The sequence below is a fragment of the Corylus avellana genome, chromosome ca11 (genome assembly GCF_901000735.1).
Source record: "Corylus avellana chromosome ca11, CavTom2PMs-1.0".
Classification (NCBI taxonomy): domain Eukaryota; kingdom Viridiplantae; phylum Streptophyta; class Magnoliopsida; order Fagales; family Betulaceae; genus Corylus; species Corylus avellana.
Genome location: NC_081551.1, coordinates 22,380,742 through 22,399,966, shown reverse-complemented (window position 1 = coordinate 22,399,966; position 19,225 = coordinate 22,380,742). Strand labels below are relative to the sequence as shown.

The 19,225-nt window shown below is 35.9% G+C and overlaps 1 protein-coding gene across 2 annotated transcripts; it reads right to left on the bottom strand.

Annotated features, from left to right (window-relative positions):
- Positions 1–102: 102 nt before the first annotated feature.
- On the bottom strand, positions 103–18,802 carry LOC132165282 (alpha-aminoadipic semialdehyde synthase). 2 transcript variants are annotated; one of them, XM_059575777.1, is made up of 25 exons: positions 18,597–18,802; positions 18,014–18,280; positions 17,836–17,922; positions 17,614–17,743; positions 17,234–17,407; positions 16,802–16,884; positions 14,981–15,097; positions 14,420–14,495; positions 14,107–14,278; positions 11,664–11,760; positions 11,375–11,541; positions 10,187–10,244; positions 9,790–9,930; positions 7,531–7,878; positions 7,193–7,273; positions 6,535–6,600; positions 5,867–5,984; positions 5,474–5,603; positions 4,436–4,515; positions 2,723–2,881; positions 2,212–2,449; positions 1,978–2,086; positions 1,684–1,845; positions 1,531–1,600; positions 103–428 (listed from the first exon to the last, which is right to left on the bottom strand). In XM_059575777.1, the coding sequence occupies exons 2-25, from the start codon at positions 18,260–18,262 to the stop codon at positions 376–378; spliced, it is 3,165 nt and encodes a 1,054-aa protein (XP_059431760.1). In that variant the 5' UTR covers positions 18,263–18,280; positions 18,597–18,802; the 3' UTR covers positions 103–375. The 2 variants fall into 2 exon arrangements, with proteins under 2 accessions (XP_059431760.1, XP_059431759.1); XM_059575776.1 differs by having other exon boundaries at positions 18,014–18,268.
- Between the last annotated feature and the right edge of the window lie 423 nt (positions 18,803–19,225).

The window sequence follows — 19,225 nt, the reverse complement described above, 5'->3', positions numbered from 1 at the left end:
CTCATTCCCACACTCTGCAATCTTAAAATTCCAACTCCACCCCCTGATATCAGGTGTGCAGCTTCCATTAGAGATTTGATAAACTTTTTTCAATGTTGAATCTTGAATCAAATGAACCGTATGTTGACTTAATTATTAATTAGTTGATCACACTCATGGAAGTTCTTCCAGGACCATAAAGATACTGTACAATCTTTCCTGGTGTCTGGATCTACAGAGGTTTTGGATTCCAGCAGTTTCACCTGAATTGACTTTATTACATTGAATTATGCAGTAGCAATAACATTTTAAGCATATCATCTTTTGACTCTGGATTTCAATTTTCACCAGTTTGAAATCTGTATCACTTCAGGAAATAATCAGGGCAATAATCTGTCAATCTATCTTCTCCATCAACTTGAATCCATAGGCCTCTAAGAAATCCAGTGCTGCAGTACAACAAAACATATAGAGTCAGTTGTTGAAGTCTATGACACAAAATGCCAAAGGTTCCTTGGTGACATGCCGCCACCACATGCAACCTGATCGTGATTGTAAAACTTGCAAGTGAAAAATAGGGCAGATGATACATGCAATCCTAGAAGCTTCACCTAGCCGCATAAAACAAGACATTCACTCAGTGGTCTTTCCGGGCTTCATAGTCAGATTATACATGCACCAATAACTTTTTGATCGTCACTTGATAGCCATGTGTACCATTCAAAACATTTTTTTCCCTTTTCCTTGTATATTTCAAACATTGATAATCAACTCTGGAGTTAACCGGGTGATAGCCAGGGAATTCAATCAGTTCTAGTTGCACCAAAATTTTGTTATGTATATCAAGCCGAAGAACTGGTAAAAGAGAGAAAAAGAAAACCACAATTTTCCCTATCCCAAAATAAAAACACAAGGATAAAAAAATTTCTCCAATCCTCTCGCTCAACTCTCTTGCACACAATTTTTTCCTCTTCTCTCGCTCTCTTTTATTGGGGCTATATTTTTTTAAATTTTTCTAACCACACAAACCATACCTTCAACAGATGAAAGCATAAGAGTGATACTACATCTAATACCGTCACTTTCTTGTTTCCCAGGCATAAGTAGTGCCATAAACAACATAGGTCTAAATGAATTAAATTAAAAAAATTTATTTGCACAAACACACATGCACACAAATATCTTTTCTTAATATTTTCAACAAAAATTCGTTCTAAAGGCAATCCCTTTAAATCCTAGTCAATCTTCATTGAATTGTTACTTTTTAAAATTAAGAAGAGTTTTATTTCAGTACAAAAAGACTCAAAATATTGACTAAATTCCATTTATTTAATAAATAAGGACAACCCAATTACATGGTTTTTTTTTTTTTTTTTTTTTCAAGTCCTACTATTTTCTTTTTCAAGATTTTTGAGGGGGCCATCCCCTTTGTTCATGGCTTTGAATTTATTTTAAGGCTTTTATTTTCAGTAAAGCATTGAATTCAATGCCAAACATCTTCATCTGTTGTACAACACCAAAACCAGAACCAAACAAGTATATTGCAAGTACCTGGTACATATACTTCAGGTTCAATAGGCCTTAAGACGCCTCTTGTCTTGATCTTGTTTTCTAGTAAGAGCTGAAACAACAGGCATGACGTAGTTTTAGTTAAAGCATTAGCTCGGATAATGGTGTAGAAGGATGGAGATGTGTGACAAGTACCAGAGCACCAATGCCTGCTGGAATACCAACAGTGAGAGCCATGGCAGTGGTGGTTTTCCCGTTCTTTGTCCTCCCAAATTCCAATAAAGTGGCCCTATGAATCTCAGTTAGTTGGCGATCTGGAAAATCTACCTCCACTTCATGATGCAAAAGCACCATATCCTGACCATTAATCACGTAACTTGCAATAGTTTATTACTTTAAGATAAAAAATGATCAAATCTATGGTCAATTTACACCAAGTTCACTTTGGATAAGACTAACATAAAGGCTGTAAGTTTAATTTACAAATACCTGTTCTGTGCTGGAGTAGGCTAACCTTTCTTCCATACGAAGACAAGTAACATCAAGTGCACTTTGGCAGGAAACAGGAATTTCTGTATGCTCGTGAAATCCCAAAAATCTAATCCATATGGCAAGCAATAATAGCTGCTTAATTCTTTACATTCTTTATATGGTCATATTTTCTAAGAACTTGAGCATAAGATAGAAAACTACTGAAGAAAAAGGATATTACTGGGAACCTACATGATAGTTTTGGCCGCCTTTACTGCAGTTCTTTGCTGTTTGCAATGTCGAAGTGAGACAATCCTTTCAGTGATGACCTTCTCTGCTATCAGAGGTCCATCCATATCTTCAGTTTTAATTTTGAGAAGTTCATGCAAAAGTGTTCTGAAAGTCGGTCTCTTTTCACCCTCAAGAATTGGATGAGTTTCAGTACTGAAAAAACCAATTCTTGCAAGCGTCCCCATTATCTCACTAAACCCTGTACAAAATAGTATTGGATTAGATCCATAGACATTTAACCTGTTGGAGTGTATGCATCCCTTTATTGACTCTTTCCTACACTAAGACTTCCCTACACTAATTCTTTGTCTCCAATTTCAATTATGGGCAAAATTATTGCATTATACTCAAAAGAATATTTCAGGCTTTACTATACTTATATTAATTTTTTATAAGCAACCTAATTTTAGTCAATGAAGTTTTAGTCAGTGGCCTCAAGTATAATATAACCCAAGAGTCAAACACATCATGCCTTCATAGCGCAGGGTTCCACGGAAGATGGTTGCTGCTTCATTTCCGATTCCATATAATTCCCCATAAACTAAAGAATTACGATTGGGAAGACACTCCAATGCAAAAGCTGGAAGATCAGGTATCCGAAGTCTCACAGCTGATTCGTAAAGACCGTCCCCTGCAAGTTTGTTACACAAAGTGAACCAGTGAGTGAACAATAAAGAAAATCATTTAGAGATATAGCAAATGGTAGTTCTTGATATTCTTTGGGATCTTTATACTCTTCTAAAATGACATAAATTTCCTCCAAACCAATCTGAAGGAAATATCAGAATGAAATGACACAAAATATGGAACTGTTGTTGGAGATATGCAGCTGATATGATTTGATTATGATTTGATTTCCTTTCCATACATGATTTCCTTCCCATACATGTTCCCATTTATTGTAATTCCATATTAGTGTGTTGCTTCTCTATATAAACAAGTGTAGATGTATCATTGAGGTATTGAGAACTGCTCCTGTGTCTACCATGGCACGGGTGGCCCTGCCATTGATCTTAAGGTCAACATTTCATCTTTCATCTTGGTCTCAGAGCAATTTATCCTTTTGTTTTTCCGTCCGTTCTTTTCTATTTCACATCTGTGTTGCTTGCCGCGACTACATAAATTTTTTGTTGGTTTCTTCGCTTCCGATTGCTACCATCAATACTCATGGTCAACATTCTTCAGGAAATCTGAAGTCGTGCTTCACGTGGGTCTGTCCCAGCAAGCTTTCCACACTGTTCTGTGGTGGTAGTGCCCTGTTCCAGTCAATTGGATCACCGGCATCTCTGTAAGAATCAACTACCATCCTTTTGCAATCAGTATGGGTGGACGATAGCCGATTGTATGAGGGTGAGATGACTAGGTAGTGAGATCTGAAGTGTTTTCTGGACAAATCGCGGTGTTCCGATGCAGTGGTGAAGTTTTTCCAGCAGATCTGTGCATCATTGGAGGAGGAGAGACTGAATGACATGTCATTTAGTATGAAGACTCAAATGTCGCAAATTATTATGGTTGAAGATTCTACTGAACGAACTTGGATATAATTGCAAGGAGCCTATGAGCCTATACTTCGAGAATAAGACCACTATTAATATTGCTTATAATCCAGTTCAACGTGATCGTACTAAACGCATTGAAATTGATAGACATTTTATCAAGGAAAAATTGTGTGCCGGATTGATTTTCATACCTTATGTGAAGACAAGGGAGCAACTGGTGGATATTTTAACAAAGGGAGCGTCCAATAATGTTCTTCGTTCAGTCTTGTGCAAGCTGGGTATGCGAGACATCTTCGCCTTAACTTGAGGGAAAGTGTTGAAGATATGTAGCTGATATGATTTGATTATGATTTGATTTCCTTTCCATACATGTTCTCATTTATTGTAATTCCATATTAGTGTGTGTTCCTTCTCTATATAAACAAGTGTAGATGTATCATTGACGTATTGAGATATAATAAGAATTCTTCCTTCCTATCTTTCATCTCTTGTGAAGAGTGAACGAACATCCACATTTTAAGTGTTAGAGAGATCAAGTCATATTTCAAATGAACAATAGATGAGTGCATGTCAGATTTTCAAGTATTAAAAACATCCTAAGAAAAAACAGTGAGCATAAGAACATCCTGCTGCTTACTCAGAGTCAGAGTCAGAGTAATCACTTTTAATTATCATTGACAACTTACCCTCAACATATAAAGTTTCACCATGAGATCTATAAGTAGCAGGATTTTGCCCAGCCCGAATAGCTCCTGCAGGATTCCAACTGAAAAGGTTGATAAGACAGTGAACAACTGCTGTAAGACTGAGCTAAAAGTTCCAACTATAATACTCAATAGGGAGAGCAATTAGTTATCCATGTATTTGAGAGAACAGAAAGAAATCGCTGCTGCTTAAGTGTGTCAGGAAACTCCCACGACTTTCCCTTCTTTTTGCAAGTAAATTGGAAAGTGATTATGGATGAACAATGAAAACCGCAAGAATTGTAACACATAGTAAAGAAGGCATGCAAAATCTATATGGAATGTCCCGCAAAGAGAAAGGAAGTACATCTGTTCAGTTTTCATGAAAACACTAGAGGATATAATCATTAATACGACATTGCATCACTTATGTCCAACGTTAAAAATACTGCCAAAACCAGGGTGAAGTTGATATCTCACTTATTATGTACCCATTCTAATTTGGGAATAATCCAAGTATGTAACAGTCTTTATATAGAAGACTATTATGGTTTTGAATTTTATGCATTACATTCTTGCATCATTGAAATGTAAGAGATAACATATGGCAATATGTCCTCTATGTGTCTAAGAGTCTCAGATAAGTGTTTATGAATTGTTAAACTTAAAATTCTGTTATAAAATTGTGGATGCAAGTGAGTTGTCAGACATGCACCCACACGTAAAAGTACATAAAATTTTTTGTTCAAGTGTCTTATAAGCACCCATTCATCAAAGCACATTTGCAATTTGATCAGTCTCTGTTATTGACATACAGTTGACAGATGCATGATATTATTTATGTAACATAATTTTCCAGAATAATTTTCAAATATTAACTGAATATTCCAAACAGTTGTTTTATCCCCCTCCCCCCATTGCTCCCCACAAAGAAAAAAGAGGGAAAATAATAAAAAGGGAAGAAGGTGCATTTATGTTTGGAGAGTTGCAAGAAAGCCATAGAAGATGAATGTTTTAAATCCAAGTAGTTCCAACAAGTACCTGAATTTATATGCTAATGGGTTGTTAGCAGCTTCTGGGGATGGGAGTCCCCCACAATAAGAAGTGAAAGACCTTATTCTCCCCTTTCGAACATGAACTTGGTTAATCATCTTCATTGCCATCATATGATCTATTGCATCAATAACAAAAGTTGCAGTATAAGTAAATAATTTTTTCTCCAAAAGTTGGAATATTAAATGAAAACATGTGCACAAGAAAATTTTATACTAAACTAAAAGACAGGCAAAGCATATTGGAATTTAATATTCCATGTATTAAACTGTCATGAATACGAGAAGCAGTCAGTCAGATCACATTTGTTTATACAATCTATGTCATGCTGAGGAAGATTCTTTATAGAAACAGATCATTATATACAAGGGTTGGAATTACCTATTCCAGGATCCAGACCCATCTCTCCCAGAATTGTAATACCAGCACTCTTTGCCTTTTGATCTAACATGGACATGGACTCATCAACATAGCTAGCAGTAACGAGATGCTTTTTAAGCTGCATTAAGAGACATTATAATGTCCTTAGCTAGAAGGAAGAATGGACAGCATCCAGGATATGACAAATCCTATTCTTCTTTTTGACTTTTGGTGCTTCAATATTCTATAAAGCAATCAACATAATTCTATTCAAGTTGTCTCCTGCAATAATCCAGATTCTTTTTAATTATTTCCAGTTCTTGACCACTGTTTCCTCTTAGAATGACAAATCATCTCTTATGGCTAAGTCTAAGATCAAATCTCAAAACCCAATCCCTGGGTTTTGTGTTTAACTATTCGGTGCAGCACCTCAAATGTCTTCCACAAATCATTTATTGCACAGCTTTTACAGTAAAAAGCATATTTCACTTTAGTTATTGAAAAACATATTGACTTGTGTTCAGATTTTATAAACCATAAATTCAGTTGCTTGTGGGATTTTTACAAGGTTCGTCATTATTATGAACTCTCTCTTGTTAACCTTGGCTACAAGCAGATTTGATATTAGGTCGCTATCATGGTGTGTTAACTGTGATACTGATTAATGAAATTGAGATAGTGTCATATACCTTGATGCATGCATTTGCCACATAATTGTGACAACTAGCAGGCAGTAAACTTACGACGACTTCTACCTGCAAAGGGGCAAGAGGAAGCATTGAAAAAGTAAGTCCATGATCAAGGCCACAAAAAATCCAACATCATCCAGTAAAAAGAAGCAACTTATCTGGTGAGCAAACAGTAAAAATACTTATGATAATATATGCCAATGACGGTCGCCATGCATGCATGACAAGTATTTATACATTATTGGTCTATAGCATAAATATTTTCACTGGAACTATTGGATGAATCGGTTTCCTCACTCCCACTATACTAGAGGAGGAATGCAGCTCCACCCTCACATCCCATATTCCCATGGGTCCTTTTGCTCTGTTTGGTTCCGTAGTTTCTGTTTTAAGGAATTAGCCCTTCCCACATTAGCTCGCTTTTAGCTTGTTTCCAATCCTATAAGTTGTTCAATGCGGTTTTCATGGCCTTCAGGTGCCTTAAAAATGTTATTAAGCTTTCCAAGCACCACCTCTCCCCTCTCCTCCTCCTCCCAAAAAAAACCCTCTGGTGGTGAATCAATGCTGGCAAGGGAAAGGTTTTAGTTGTTCCATGGGTTGTTTTTCAAAGCATTAGTTCAGGTAATTGCAGATAAATGTACCACAAAAAAGAATCTACCTGTGAAATATACTTAGCAAGACTTCCACAGTCCATCACATCAAGCTGAACAGCTGTTGCGTTAGGAATGCCTTCAACGATCTGCATCCAATCCTTTACTATAAATATCAAATGATTTATATATAAAATAATGGCACTCAATGCAAATAAACATAAATATGCATGTACATGAGCTCTATTGTAATAGAACAGTATGCATACATGTGGACATTACACTTAAGTACCTCAGAATAAACAAAGTTTTCCCCCTAAATGAATGAAACCAAAATTGATACTCTTGAAAGAATTTGATGAAGCTAAATATTTCATAAAGACAAAAGGTTTTTGGTCAGTGATACCTCTTCTGCATCCTTTAGGTAGAGAGATCCAACAATAACTTGAACATCATTCTGCTCTATGAAATCATCTTTCAGGCATGCTTTATATCGTTGGTGGGATGAAAAACTTCTAGTTGATGCTAACAGCTCAGCAGCTGGTTGACAGACCCGTCCCGCACCGAGAATAAGAACTGCAGTCTTCCTTTTCATTTCATGTCCCTTCTTACTGCCACTCTCCTGGACTTTACCAACCTTCAGTGAAATCTTATTTGTTTCTTGATTTAGAATCCCAGATTTTTCATTCGGATTGGCTATAGAAGTCAAGGAATCAATAATTTGATCCAGCACCGCCCTATCATCTGCACCAACCTGTCCAAAACAATAATCACATCTATAAGGAGATATACAACTTCTGAATCATATTTTCTTGACACAAATCATAGCTAAACAGGACGGATATACTTGAGTAAGATAGAGAAAACATAGGCCTTTGAGTATGGAGACCTAAGCTATGCTGGGGAAATCCAGAAAGAGAGCTACCATATAGAATAGCTTGGTATTTTAAAGATAATCAACTAGTGAAGCACATACACTTTTCTCTTTGTCATTGCCCAATAACATTACAAGTTTATGGTAGTAGAAATTAGAAACATGCAGCTATCTTGACACAAATCATAGCTAAACAGGATGGATATATTTGAGTTAAATGAATACTCATCTCTTTTTAGGGGTTTTTGTAATGACCTACGGAAAGCGATAGCTGCATCTGCGCTATCACTCCAAAATGACTGGCTAAGTTGCAATCAGAACTCCCTAAAATCACTTATAACTCCTACATTGGGAAGATGAATTGCCCACATGAAGGAGGAGTATAGGAGTAGTACTAAGTGCCACACTAGTTTCTTATTCGATGAGAGTGAGCTTTATATATGATTCTAGGGAGTTCCAAATTAACTAGTCCTTTTGGAGTGATAGCGCAGATGTGGCTAACGCTTTCCCTGCATTGTTACAGGTTTGTCTCCAAATAAAGTGAATAATATGCTGGAATTACTCATACAAATAAAAATTTAACTTGAATAATTACGTATTGTTGTAGCAAGAAAGCAACCCTTGCAAGTACGTAGAAAATTTAGTAAATTTAGTGTACTCCTTTGGTGCTTCCCCTTATAGTTTGGAATTGGATAAGATTAAAAACCAACCAAAGAGGTTTACTTCACTCATTTAAGACTGTTCAATATATTGGTGCATGAGTGATTTCACATAAGGATACAAAGCTTCTAAATGTTCAATGTTATTAGTAAACGATTATTTTACAATTTTTTTTTTTCTTTTCACACAAACATGACATATTGCCGCCCTAAACCATACAGTATTATCTCTCCTCCACAGAGGAATGAAAAAGATCTAACAGGGTACAAGTACAACTATCACCACATAAGCAGAAACTTGAGCTTAATGTGGATACTAGAATTTGTTGCGATGAATTCTACAAATTCTTCATCCACTGTGCCCATTTGAAAATATGGTTTTTTTTTTAAAAAATAAAAAATAAATAAATAAAAAAGATTCATGCTACATACTACAACCCCATCCCACACTGCCACATCAGCCCATTGATTTTTATTTTTAACAAGGGCCGATGAACACTGCCACATCAACTCACTACTTTTAAAAAAAATATATCTATCAACTCTTTTAATTCTATAGGTTAGAAAATAATTATATACTCCCTCTTTTCCTAAATAATACTCAGCATTTTCTTTTGTGTTTGTCCCAATATGTTTGTCTATGGGAAAAAAGGCAAGAATAATTTTTTACACTTACCAAAAAAGCCTTTATTATAATTTACTTAACACAAAAGATATGATTTGTTTTCCCTTTCGACATACAAGTTGGAAAGTTAGAAAGTTAAAATATTGAGGCAGGTGGGAGCTTTTTATTACTTTTCCTCTACTATTCAGAGACAGATGGTAACAGTAAGAGCTATGCTTTAATCTTCTATGCATCAATAAGGAATTACAACAGCAATGGCAGATGTCAGTTGTTGCTCACCAGTTGCCGAGGATCTTTTGAGTACACTGTTAAGATATAGCCATTCATAACATAGTTCAACCAACTTACACATGTTGCTTATAAAAAATTGGAATGCAATTTAAAGAGTACTCAAGATCTAAGATGTAAAAGAAAGTGAGAAAGGGATTTAAAAACATAGGACAACTTTTCATTGACAAGGCAACAATTTTCTCTTCCAAAATTAGACTGTAGTAGAGGCTTACTTACTTCAAGTTCTGAGTATGACATGACGTTAGCACTCTGACCCACTTTACATTTAACCAAGTGAAAGGAGCCACCAGCAGCTTCAATAATATCCAAGGCCTCATTTATCAGAAATTGATCAAATAAGTGACCATTAAGAGATACCTGCCAGTAATATTCAGCAATATATGAACTAACCAATATCTAACACAGTTCACATAAAATTCTTGGTTGGGGGAGGGGGGGCAAAAGTTAATTTTTAAAAGAATATTTTAAAAAAAAAAATATTTGGGACCATAGGCCCCCCCCCCAAGCCAAGGGGTGGTTCTGCCCCTGAACCCAGTTTGCTGATTTCATTCCAATCTTCCACATTAAAAGGAGAACGAACAGCTAAAAATGTAAGATAAATTGAAAAACCTACCAAAATATAGTATTTCTTTTTGTTAGAGTGGCAACTTTCTACATTTTCTGATATTTCTCTGCAAACCAGGAAAGAGAATTCATGAATATTTAAAAAAAGACAGCATTTCAAGTAAATTGATGAACAACTTTTTTCAAGAACTTGATGATGTGTATATTCTTTCCTTGGATTGTCATTAAAAAACATCCATAAGTCAAATCGATTTCTCTGCTCTAAAATGAATTGAATAGAAGACAAGTAAAATCTTCAGAGCATATCTTGACATCAGTGTGGGACAAATCAGTCATGAAAGGAAATTTTGCAAAAGTTTGCTGAAAATCCAATGCATGAACATACTTTATGAAGTTGGGGTGGACTATTATTGGACTCTAATATATTCTTATTTAGAATATATTTGAAAATCCTTTTTCCCCATTGAAGTGGAAGCAAATAGGAGAATGCTGTAGTGTGAAACCGGAATTACAATAAAATAAAAAAGAAAATGTATTTTTCTATCCCTGTTAAAATTTATTTCAAACAAAGAATGCTGCAAGTTCCTATTACTTGTTTACATTTCAACATGTTTGAAGTTCCCAATTTAAGGACAATGGTATAAACATAAAAATCATCTTATCATGTTTATTTCTTCAAAAAAAAAAAAAAAGAAAAAGAAGAAGCTAGTTTCTACCATGTCAGTCCAGATGTTATTTAGGTGTAGCTAGTGATAATTTCAGTTTCCTATTCTCCATACATGCAAATCAAACCAATCATGCACAAATTTCCTGCAGATGAAGTTCTCTTCTTGGCCGCCTATTTTTGGAGAAAAAAGTAGACAAAAGATTTACAAAAATTATTGAGATAAGGAACCTTCAGAGCTGCAGTCAATATTTTAAGATTCTGTTTTTGCAAAACAAGAGTAGATAGGTATATAAGTGAGAAATAAAGAAAAATTCAAGGTATATATAGTGGAGGCATATTGGTCGAGTCTACTTTGAAGTTTCTTTTATTTCTGATAAGCTTTCACTTTGAACTAGTATAAAACTGAGTTCACTATTTTATTGAAATGAGAGCAATCGCAGAGTACACTTCCTAGTCCAGGTTCTTGAGCTCAATAATGATTAAATCCTGCTGTGGAACCCCAATTATTACCATATATAAATATAGTACCAATGAAAAGGCAAAGGAATATTTTATGAAAAAGAAGCTTACTCTGAATTAGAGTTTCGCATACGCTGAATATATTCATACAAAGAGTTAAGGGTTCCTCCGTGAGTTATGCAAGCCCTTCTTAAGTGTGCAGGTAACTTCGTAATATCTGTTGCAGAAGCCAAACTGCCGACAAATTGGGATAGTATGTCCCCAAAATGTTGGGAAGCCTTTCCACAATTAAGTGGCATGTTAATAGACACAAGGAAAGTTAAACGTTCTCCTAGAGATATTGCGTAGAGGGAAACATAGTAAATAATAGAAAAGAAATGCCTGGATGAGAGTACTTCACCTCTTTTGCAAACTCTGTTGGAAGAATGTCAACAGCTGAACATATCACGCCATTACCCTCCATGTCTTGATGATATGAATCATTCAAGGGATCATATCTGGAAGATTGAACATATCAACAATACAGATAAAAAATCTTTTAACGTCATATTTGATTATTCTGAAACACAATTGAAGATTCCAAAATGATAGTCCATCATGTGAAGCAAATTAGACATGAACAGCATGTCCAACTTCAATCAGAAACATGAAAGTTAAGAATTTTAACAGTTCATTGCCTACAAATAACTTCTAAAACATGAGAGCAAAGTCCCTTGTGTGCCCTCCCTTGCTTACACCTAAAAAGGATGGTTCATGGAGGATGTGTGCAGATAGTGGGGCTATTAATAAGATCACAATCACCTACTGAAGTCCAATTCCTCGTTTAGAAGATATGCTTTACAAGATAGTTAAACCAAAGATGTTCCCCAACATAAACATGGGGAGTGGGTATCATCAAATTAGAATGAGTGACAATAAATTGAAAACTGCATACAAGACACTGGCCGGTTTTTATCAGTGGTAGTGATTCCATTTAAACTCTTCAATGCACTGAATACTTTCACGTGGGTTATGATTGAGGTACTCAAACCTTTCTAAATCTTGTTTGAAGTTGTCTATTTTGATGATATATTGATATATAGTCAAACTTAAAAAGCACATTTGATTCATTGGTGCCAAGTTTTAGAGGTATTTCCTAAGGAGAAACTCTATGTAAATTTGAAGTATTGTTTCTTGACAACACTATTTGGCATAACAAGTGCTTGTGGTCTATTATGATAATCAAACATTGAGGTATTTGAATTCTCAGATGAAGCTTAATTCACGTCATGCGGAGTAGATGGTCTTTCCTTCAACAGTTCAATTTTTCAATAAAGTACAAGACCGTTGAGCCCAATAAAGATGTAGATCCTTTCATTAGGCGGTCTTTGTTGCTAGCAGTGATGACAACCCAAGTCATGGGCTTTGAAGAGTGTTTAATATCTTGGTCGAATTATTGCCCAGTTGGGAGAGTTAGAGTGAGTGTGCTGAAATATAAGTTGCATGGCAAGACATTGGCAATAGTAACTGACCATTGTTCTTTGGCAAAATATTTACAAAGATATCGATTGATTTGTAAGATGCAGTCAAACATGTCAATTTGGAAAGAGGACTTCACAATTCACTAGCATGTACAAACCATTGCCCAAACCAGTGGCTCTTTGAGTTCATTTGAGTACAGATTTCATGTTGTATTTATACTTGTTGCCACTGAATGCTATTTAAAAAATGGCGCATTCCATCCCTTGCTCAAAGACTTCTAATGCTACCCATAATGATGCTTTTTTTTTTTTTTTTTTTTGTCAAAGAGGTTGTGAGACTACATGTTGTTTCATAATACATTGATTTTAATAGAGATATCGAGTTTATGGGGTACACGAGATACTCTTAGATTTGTAAAGGTCTCACACTTGAGGGAGAGTTGGGTCAATATAGAAGAGACTCACAAGTGATGGAAGATTTGTTGTCAGTGTACTTGTGAGGTTTGTGTCCTACATTGAGAAAATATAAAGTGAGTAGTAAATATACTTAAGTGAACCCAAGTCCATTAGCTTAGGCTTTTGGGCTGAAAGTGGTGTTCTAATATTTATATTAACTTACTCTTGTGGACTCTCCAGGTAATTCTCTCCCTAATAATTGGTATCAAAGCCATGATTAGCTTCCACTAATGTTGATACAAGTGTCTTGGTTTGACGCGTTTGGTTTGATTCTAGTAAAAGAGTTTGGCTCCGCTCCTGGAGTAAACATGATACCCTTGGATTTGTAAATGACTAACACTTGAGGGAGTTGGGTCAATGTGGAAGAGACTCACAAGTGAGGAGGAATTTGTTGTGAATGCGCTTATGAGGTTTGTGTCTCATGTTGAGAAAATATAAAGAGAGTGAGTGCTTAATATACCCAAGTGAACCCAAGCCCCTTAGCTTAGGCTTTTGGGCTAGTGTGGTGTCTAAATATGTATATTAATGTACTCTTGATTGACTCCCTTGGTACTTCTCTCCCTAACAGCAAGCAATATGTTAGCTTTTGGATTGGAACAAATCATGAAGATGTCTAAATGAAGCATCATTCTTTTACATTCAAGTGCGACATTCTGCACTTGTTTTACCCATTTTCGTCTACCCTAAGTATAAGAGAAGGGTTGAAAGCACATGGAGACATCAAGTCTAATTCCATTCTTCCAGGGCCTCTAAGCTACTACAATTAATAACTTTTTGGACTGTGCTCAATGTTTTAGCTTGGCTTGTGTCTGGAATCAGTCTAAGAAGCAGAAACTCACAAGTTGACCCAATGACATACAATGTCCGAAAGATAGAGAACAACATAAAAATGTATGTGAAGGAAATGAACCTACAAAAGAAAAATACCTGAAGAAAGGTGAGTCAATTGATGTGGTTTGGTTAACAAACTCAATGGATCCCCCTATATCACAAGTTATATCAGAGATTCCAACAAGTGGACATCCTGTCCCAATGAGATCTTGAAGTTGCTTGGTACTCAACAACCGAGGAAATCTTTTCTCCCAATACATGCAATTCACTATTAAAGAGTACATTTGAAGCTAATTAACAAAATAATAGCAGCCAAAAATCCCAATTAAGTTTTACCAAATAATGGCAAAGGCTATAGCATATATATAATTTGCATCAGAATATGTTAATAGAAAAGAGGACTACATACCTATTACAGATGTGTATGGAGCTATTTTTTCATGGAAAATTGGTTTGTAGTGTTCTGGATGCGCATAGTAGTCAGCCTAGCAAGATAAAATGTTTAGAATAAGTACATTATGTTTTAAGATAGTCACAAAGTCAATTACGCCCAAGGAAATCAATGCTTTCACTTAAAACTAATATACATGACATTCAAAGCCTAAAAGAATCAAAGATGAACCCGTCATAGCCATCAAACCTAAGTCAAATCTCTGATCAATACTGCTTGGGCTTGGCTATAAGCTTGGACTTGGAACTTAAGCAATTAAAGGTCAAAGAAACCTGTTTTCAATGTTATTTGGTCCATGAAGTAATCAGAAATAAGAGAGAAGGCATCAAACTCGAGAAAAATTAAACATGGGCTTCAACACAAGAAGCAAATCATTGTAATTTCATATATGGGATAGGCAGCAAGATGGAAAAGCAATCAGAGTGACGGAAACCCTCCACACACACACACCTCCCCCCCCCCTCTCTTACAGATAAAAACTTTCAAAAAAAAAAGAGGGGAAACAAAGCTGTAACTTACTTTGTCAAATACTTTTGTGGGATCTTTATGTTTAACCATATCTTGACAAGTCACAACACAACCATATACTTGGAAGACTCTCTTTGATGCGCGTGCAGGTTGAGTGAGATCCCTGGCCTGATCAAAAAGAGAAATTTCAATATTTTCCATGCTAAAAAAGTGTTGGAATTAACTCATCAAATGAAAAGACAGAATACAAGGATTGGATAAAAAAAAAAAAAAAAGGCATTTCAATGGAATAGCCACCAAGATTGCACACCAGACATTTTTGTGCGGATGGTGTTCGGACTCAAGACTTTGCACCTCTCTGATCAATATGAACTGGTTGGAAAAACATTTTTGCACATCTTTGTCCTTAATTTCTGTGACTGTTTTGCTTGATTACAGAAAAAAGTTCGTTGATATTAATAATCAATTTCCAAACTATTTCCGTATGCTCCATACAATACAGAGGGTTTCATTAAACTTTGCACCTTTAATGACTCTCTTCAACTGGACAGTTTTCTCCAATTGCAACAAAAAAAGAAAAGGGATAATTAACATTTGACAGTTGACAGTTGACCTTTAATGGTGACTGCAACTTATGGGAATGCATATGCAAACATAGTATCTATTTAGATACGCTTGAATTAACCCTTTCTTGTAATTAGAATGTATATAACCTAACCCTATTTCAATCTGTCCCAGTATGGAATGTCTAAACGAATTCAATATTGAGATTTTTTACTAGAATGTGATTGATTTCTTCCAGCTTTAGGTCTGTTACTAGTTAGTCCCAGTAAAGACCCAAAATGGCATATTTTTTTGAAACCAGACCCTCTGTAACACGACCTTGTAGTTGAGACTCCACCCCTACCTCTTAAACCTGAAGGAAGGAGCTCAAACATTTGGGGCATCATGCCAGAGCCCTCCCAAGTCGTGCAAAGCAAGCAACGCAACTAAACAAAAATTTGAAGATGCAGTTATTTTATGTTGAACAATTTTAAATATTCAAAACTTCTTCTTTTTTCCCTTTTGGTTGAATTTATTCAACTACCTAGAAAGATGAAAGTTTTCTACTCTGTATAATTATTGCCTTCATTGGGTTTTATTCCAGTAAACAAATAATTAGATGAAGTCCAGCATTTAAACATTATATGATAGTACATAGCATAACTTGATGGACTTATTTGATGATAATATATTTGTTTATATGTTTAGATAGGTAGATAATCTAATTTTGAAATGCAGATGCTTTATCTGCAGACTTTTGAAATAGAATTGAAGGAGAAGCTTTACCCACAGGGATATGAAAGATGACATTTCAAAAGTTCAGAAGAACAAATGCAGAAGAAAAGGTACAGATATTAAATCACTACTTATCCCAAAACTTAAGTTAATAGGAAAATATTGATTTTAATCATTTAATTGACATTATAACAACAGAGAATATCAATTCCTCTATGGATCATAGAATTGTAAACAATCCCACGCTTAATCTTTCGAGAAACTGCTTCATCTTCATTGTGGCCCAGTGCTTGAGACAAGGCCTCTTGGTGGGTTCAGATTAAAGATGCTATACAACACAAGACAAACTTGTCCTTATACAGGTCTACATGGAGTCCAGTCCTCTCACTTATCTCATACCTCGAGTCCTCAAGGAAATGAAGTTTGGATATATTTATTTACTCCAGTTTATGGTAAACAACAAAATGTGAGCTGGGAACATAAGGGATTACCTACTAAAGTTTCAACAAATGAACCATGAGCTAATGCAATCCTACCTATGCCCCATAATTAGATGAACCACCACAGGGAACAGATATGATACTCTTAACTTACCACCTCAAATAGCTCTGGAAGCCTACTTGAATCCACAAATGTATGAGGAAGAAGCTTAAATATTTCTTGTGCACCAAGAGAAACTACAGAAGAAATGAGTAAAGAGAGAATTAAAAATTAAAATAAAAAAATTATGTACATATTAAATGCTATAGAAATTTATGAAAATTACTTGTAAAATTCCTAACAGAAAAAGTAAAGAAAACTATTTGCACATATGAATACAAGAACCAAAACTGTTTCTATTAGTGTTTTTGAGATTTATAATCAGAAGCATTTTGAAGAACCTCACATGGATGATGATATCATCAAGTAAACTAAGTGTAGATATCAAAACGTTGCAAACCACTTCAACAATAGGGTAACCTTTAATTATCAATAGATACAAACATGGATGGACGAAGGGAGGATCACTTGCAATGGAAAAATTACCATTTCCTGAACCAGAGAATACGAAGATCAGCGGACAAATTCCAGATGGCAGTCCAAGAGTTGCTATTTCTTCACCCACTGAAATTACAGCAGCCTTGGCAGCAACCAAGGAAGGATACATGTAGGATGCACCCAGTGAGAGGAAAGGTGTTGAATATCCAAGACTTAGATACCCTAGTGAGAGAAAAGTTTGGTCAGGATTCAACATAACTAAATGAGATCATATTAAAAAAAAAAAAAAAAAAGGTCGTCAGAGCATGCACTTATTCAAGCTCTAAGTTTGGACATCTGAAGAGAAATTGTAGTCCAAAACCTCTTTTCGTCAATGAAAACAGGGGAATTTGGAAGAGGTATTGTAGGCACTAGGCAGGGAAACATACTGTGTCCTAACCCACGTAGGAAGTCAATTAATCCAGCTCTACCAGCATATTTTCCGAACGCAAGCAACCTTTTCCCGTGGTCCCCAACGATAAGCTCATAATCAAATAACGACACCCTCTCAGTGAGTATCTACATATCATATAGACAGAGAGAGTCAGGAGAAGCAAAAATGTCACCACAAATTGATTTTCTTCTATAAAGATGTGTAAACAAGGAGATACCTTATCTAGCAAAGGCAAGTTTTCTTTCTGGGCCTTGTGCGTATGGGAGAAGAAGGCGTACGCTCTTTGGGGAAGAATCATCTCCAGCTGCGGGAAAAACCAAAACAACAATTATGTAAAAAATTTGCTAAGTTGAAGGGCATATTATTTGGAAGCAAAGCACAGAGAATGGCAGCACCTTCGGTTGTTTAACACCCAAGATGAGGCCACAGTCTGACAAGTCATCTGATATTTCACACCCCACATCCTCGTATTGTGAATCGTGATGAATGCGTTTTGTGGATGGCTGCACGATAATGCGAGCCACTCCACTTCTATCCCTTCCACTGTGTAGAAGTCGAGCACAGTGTGATGGGGTCAGAGGCACCCTCCTTTCCCACTTATTGCAAGACTCGGAGAGGATCCCGATTACTCCATTCCCAAGCATGGTGTACTGTAAATTTGCCTGTTCATCAGTTGCACGACTAATATAATATGTTCCATAGAAATGGCAATCCGGTCAAATTTTACACCTCAAATGTAAATGAAATCAGAAAATATATAGAAAACGTATAATTCGGGCGCCGAGGGAATTGCTCTAATTCAAGCAAATGATTGGAGTTGCTTTCTTTTAATAAAGTTAAAAAAAAAAAAAAAAACTGAATCATAGAGGACCAAAAGGCAAAGTAAGAATTGAAAAAAAATTATTGAAGAGAAAAAACGGACACAAAAAAAGAAAAAGAAAAGAATGATAGTGGGAAGAGTATATCTAGAGAAATTACTTGGGACTCAGCTGATCAAAAGAGAATGTAGCTTATTATCTCCTGAAGGGACGCCCTTTCCGCCTCTGCAAATTTAAACAAATAATTTTTTTTTTTTAAAATGCCGTTCGCTTTGTTTTGATCGCCTGATGAGCGAGAAAACACAGAAACGGAGAGGGAGGGGATGAAGGAAGTGAGGCGAAGGTCCTAGTCCTACGATATGTCATTCAGACGCATTAGCGTCAGCGTCGTGATCCGGTAGGTATTTCTATTTCCGCAGAAAGAGACAAGTTCGTGGGTGCTTATCATATTCATAAACCAACAATCCACGTGGTATGGATCTGACGTAGTCCCACTTCAGAGTGAGATGGACAACCGTCCAACCGCACGCATTCCGCAACCTCTTTTGTCCGTAGTTCCGTATGGAACTTCCCAACAGAAAACCACGTGCCATATTGATATGGTGCCATATGGGCCATGGCCCATAAATAAGAAGAAAAATCAAATCTTTTTAAAGTTGAAGTCGCTCCGCGCTAGGAATGGATCCGGATTGGTCTAAAGGCCCCGTCCAAACGAAATGTTTTTTGAAAAATACTTTTTTTCTATTTTTTATTGTTTAGTAATTAGTATAACCAAACATAATGATCAAA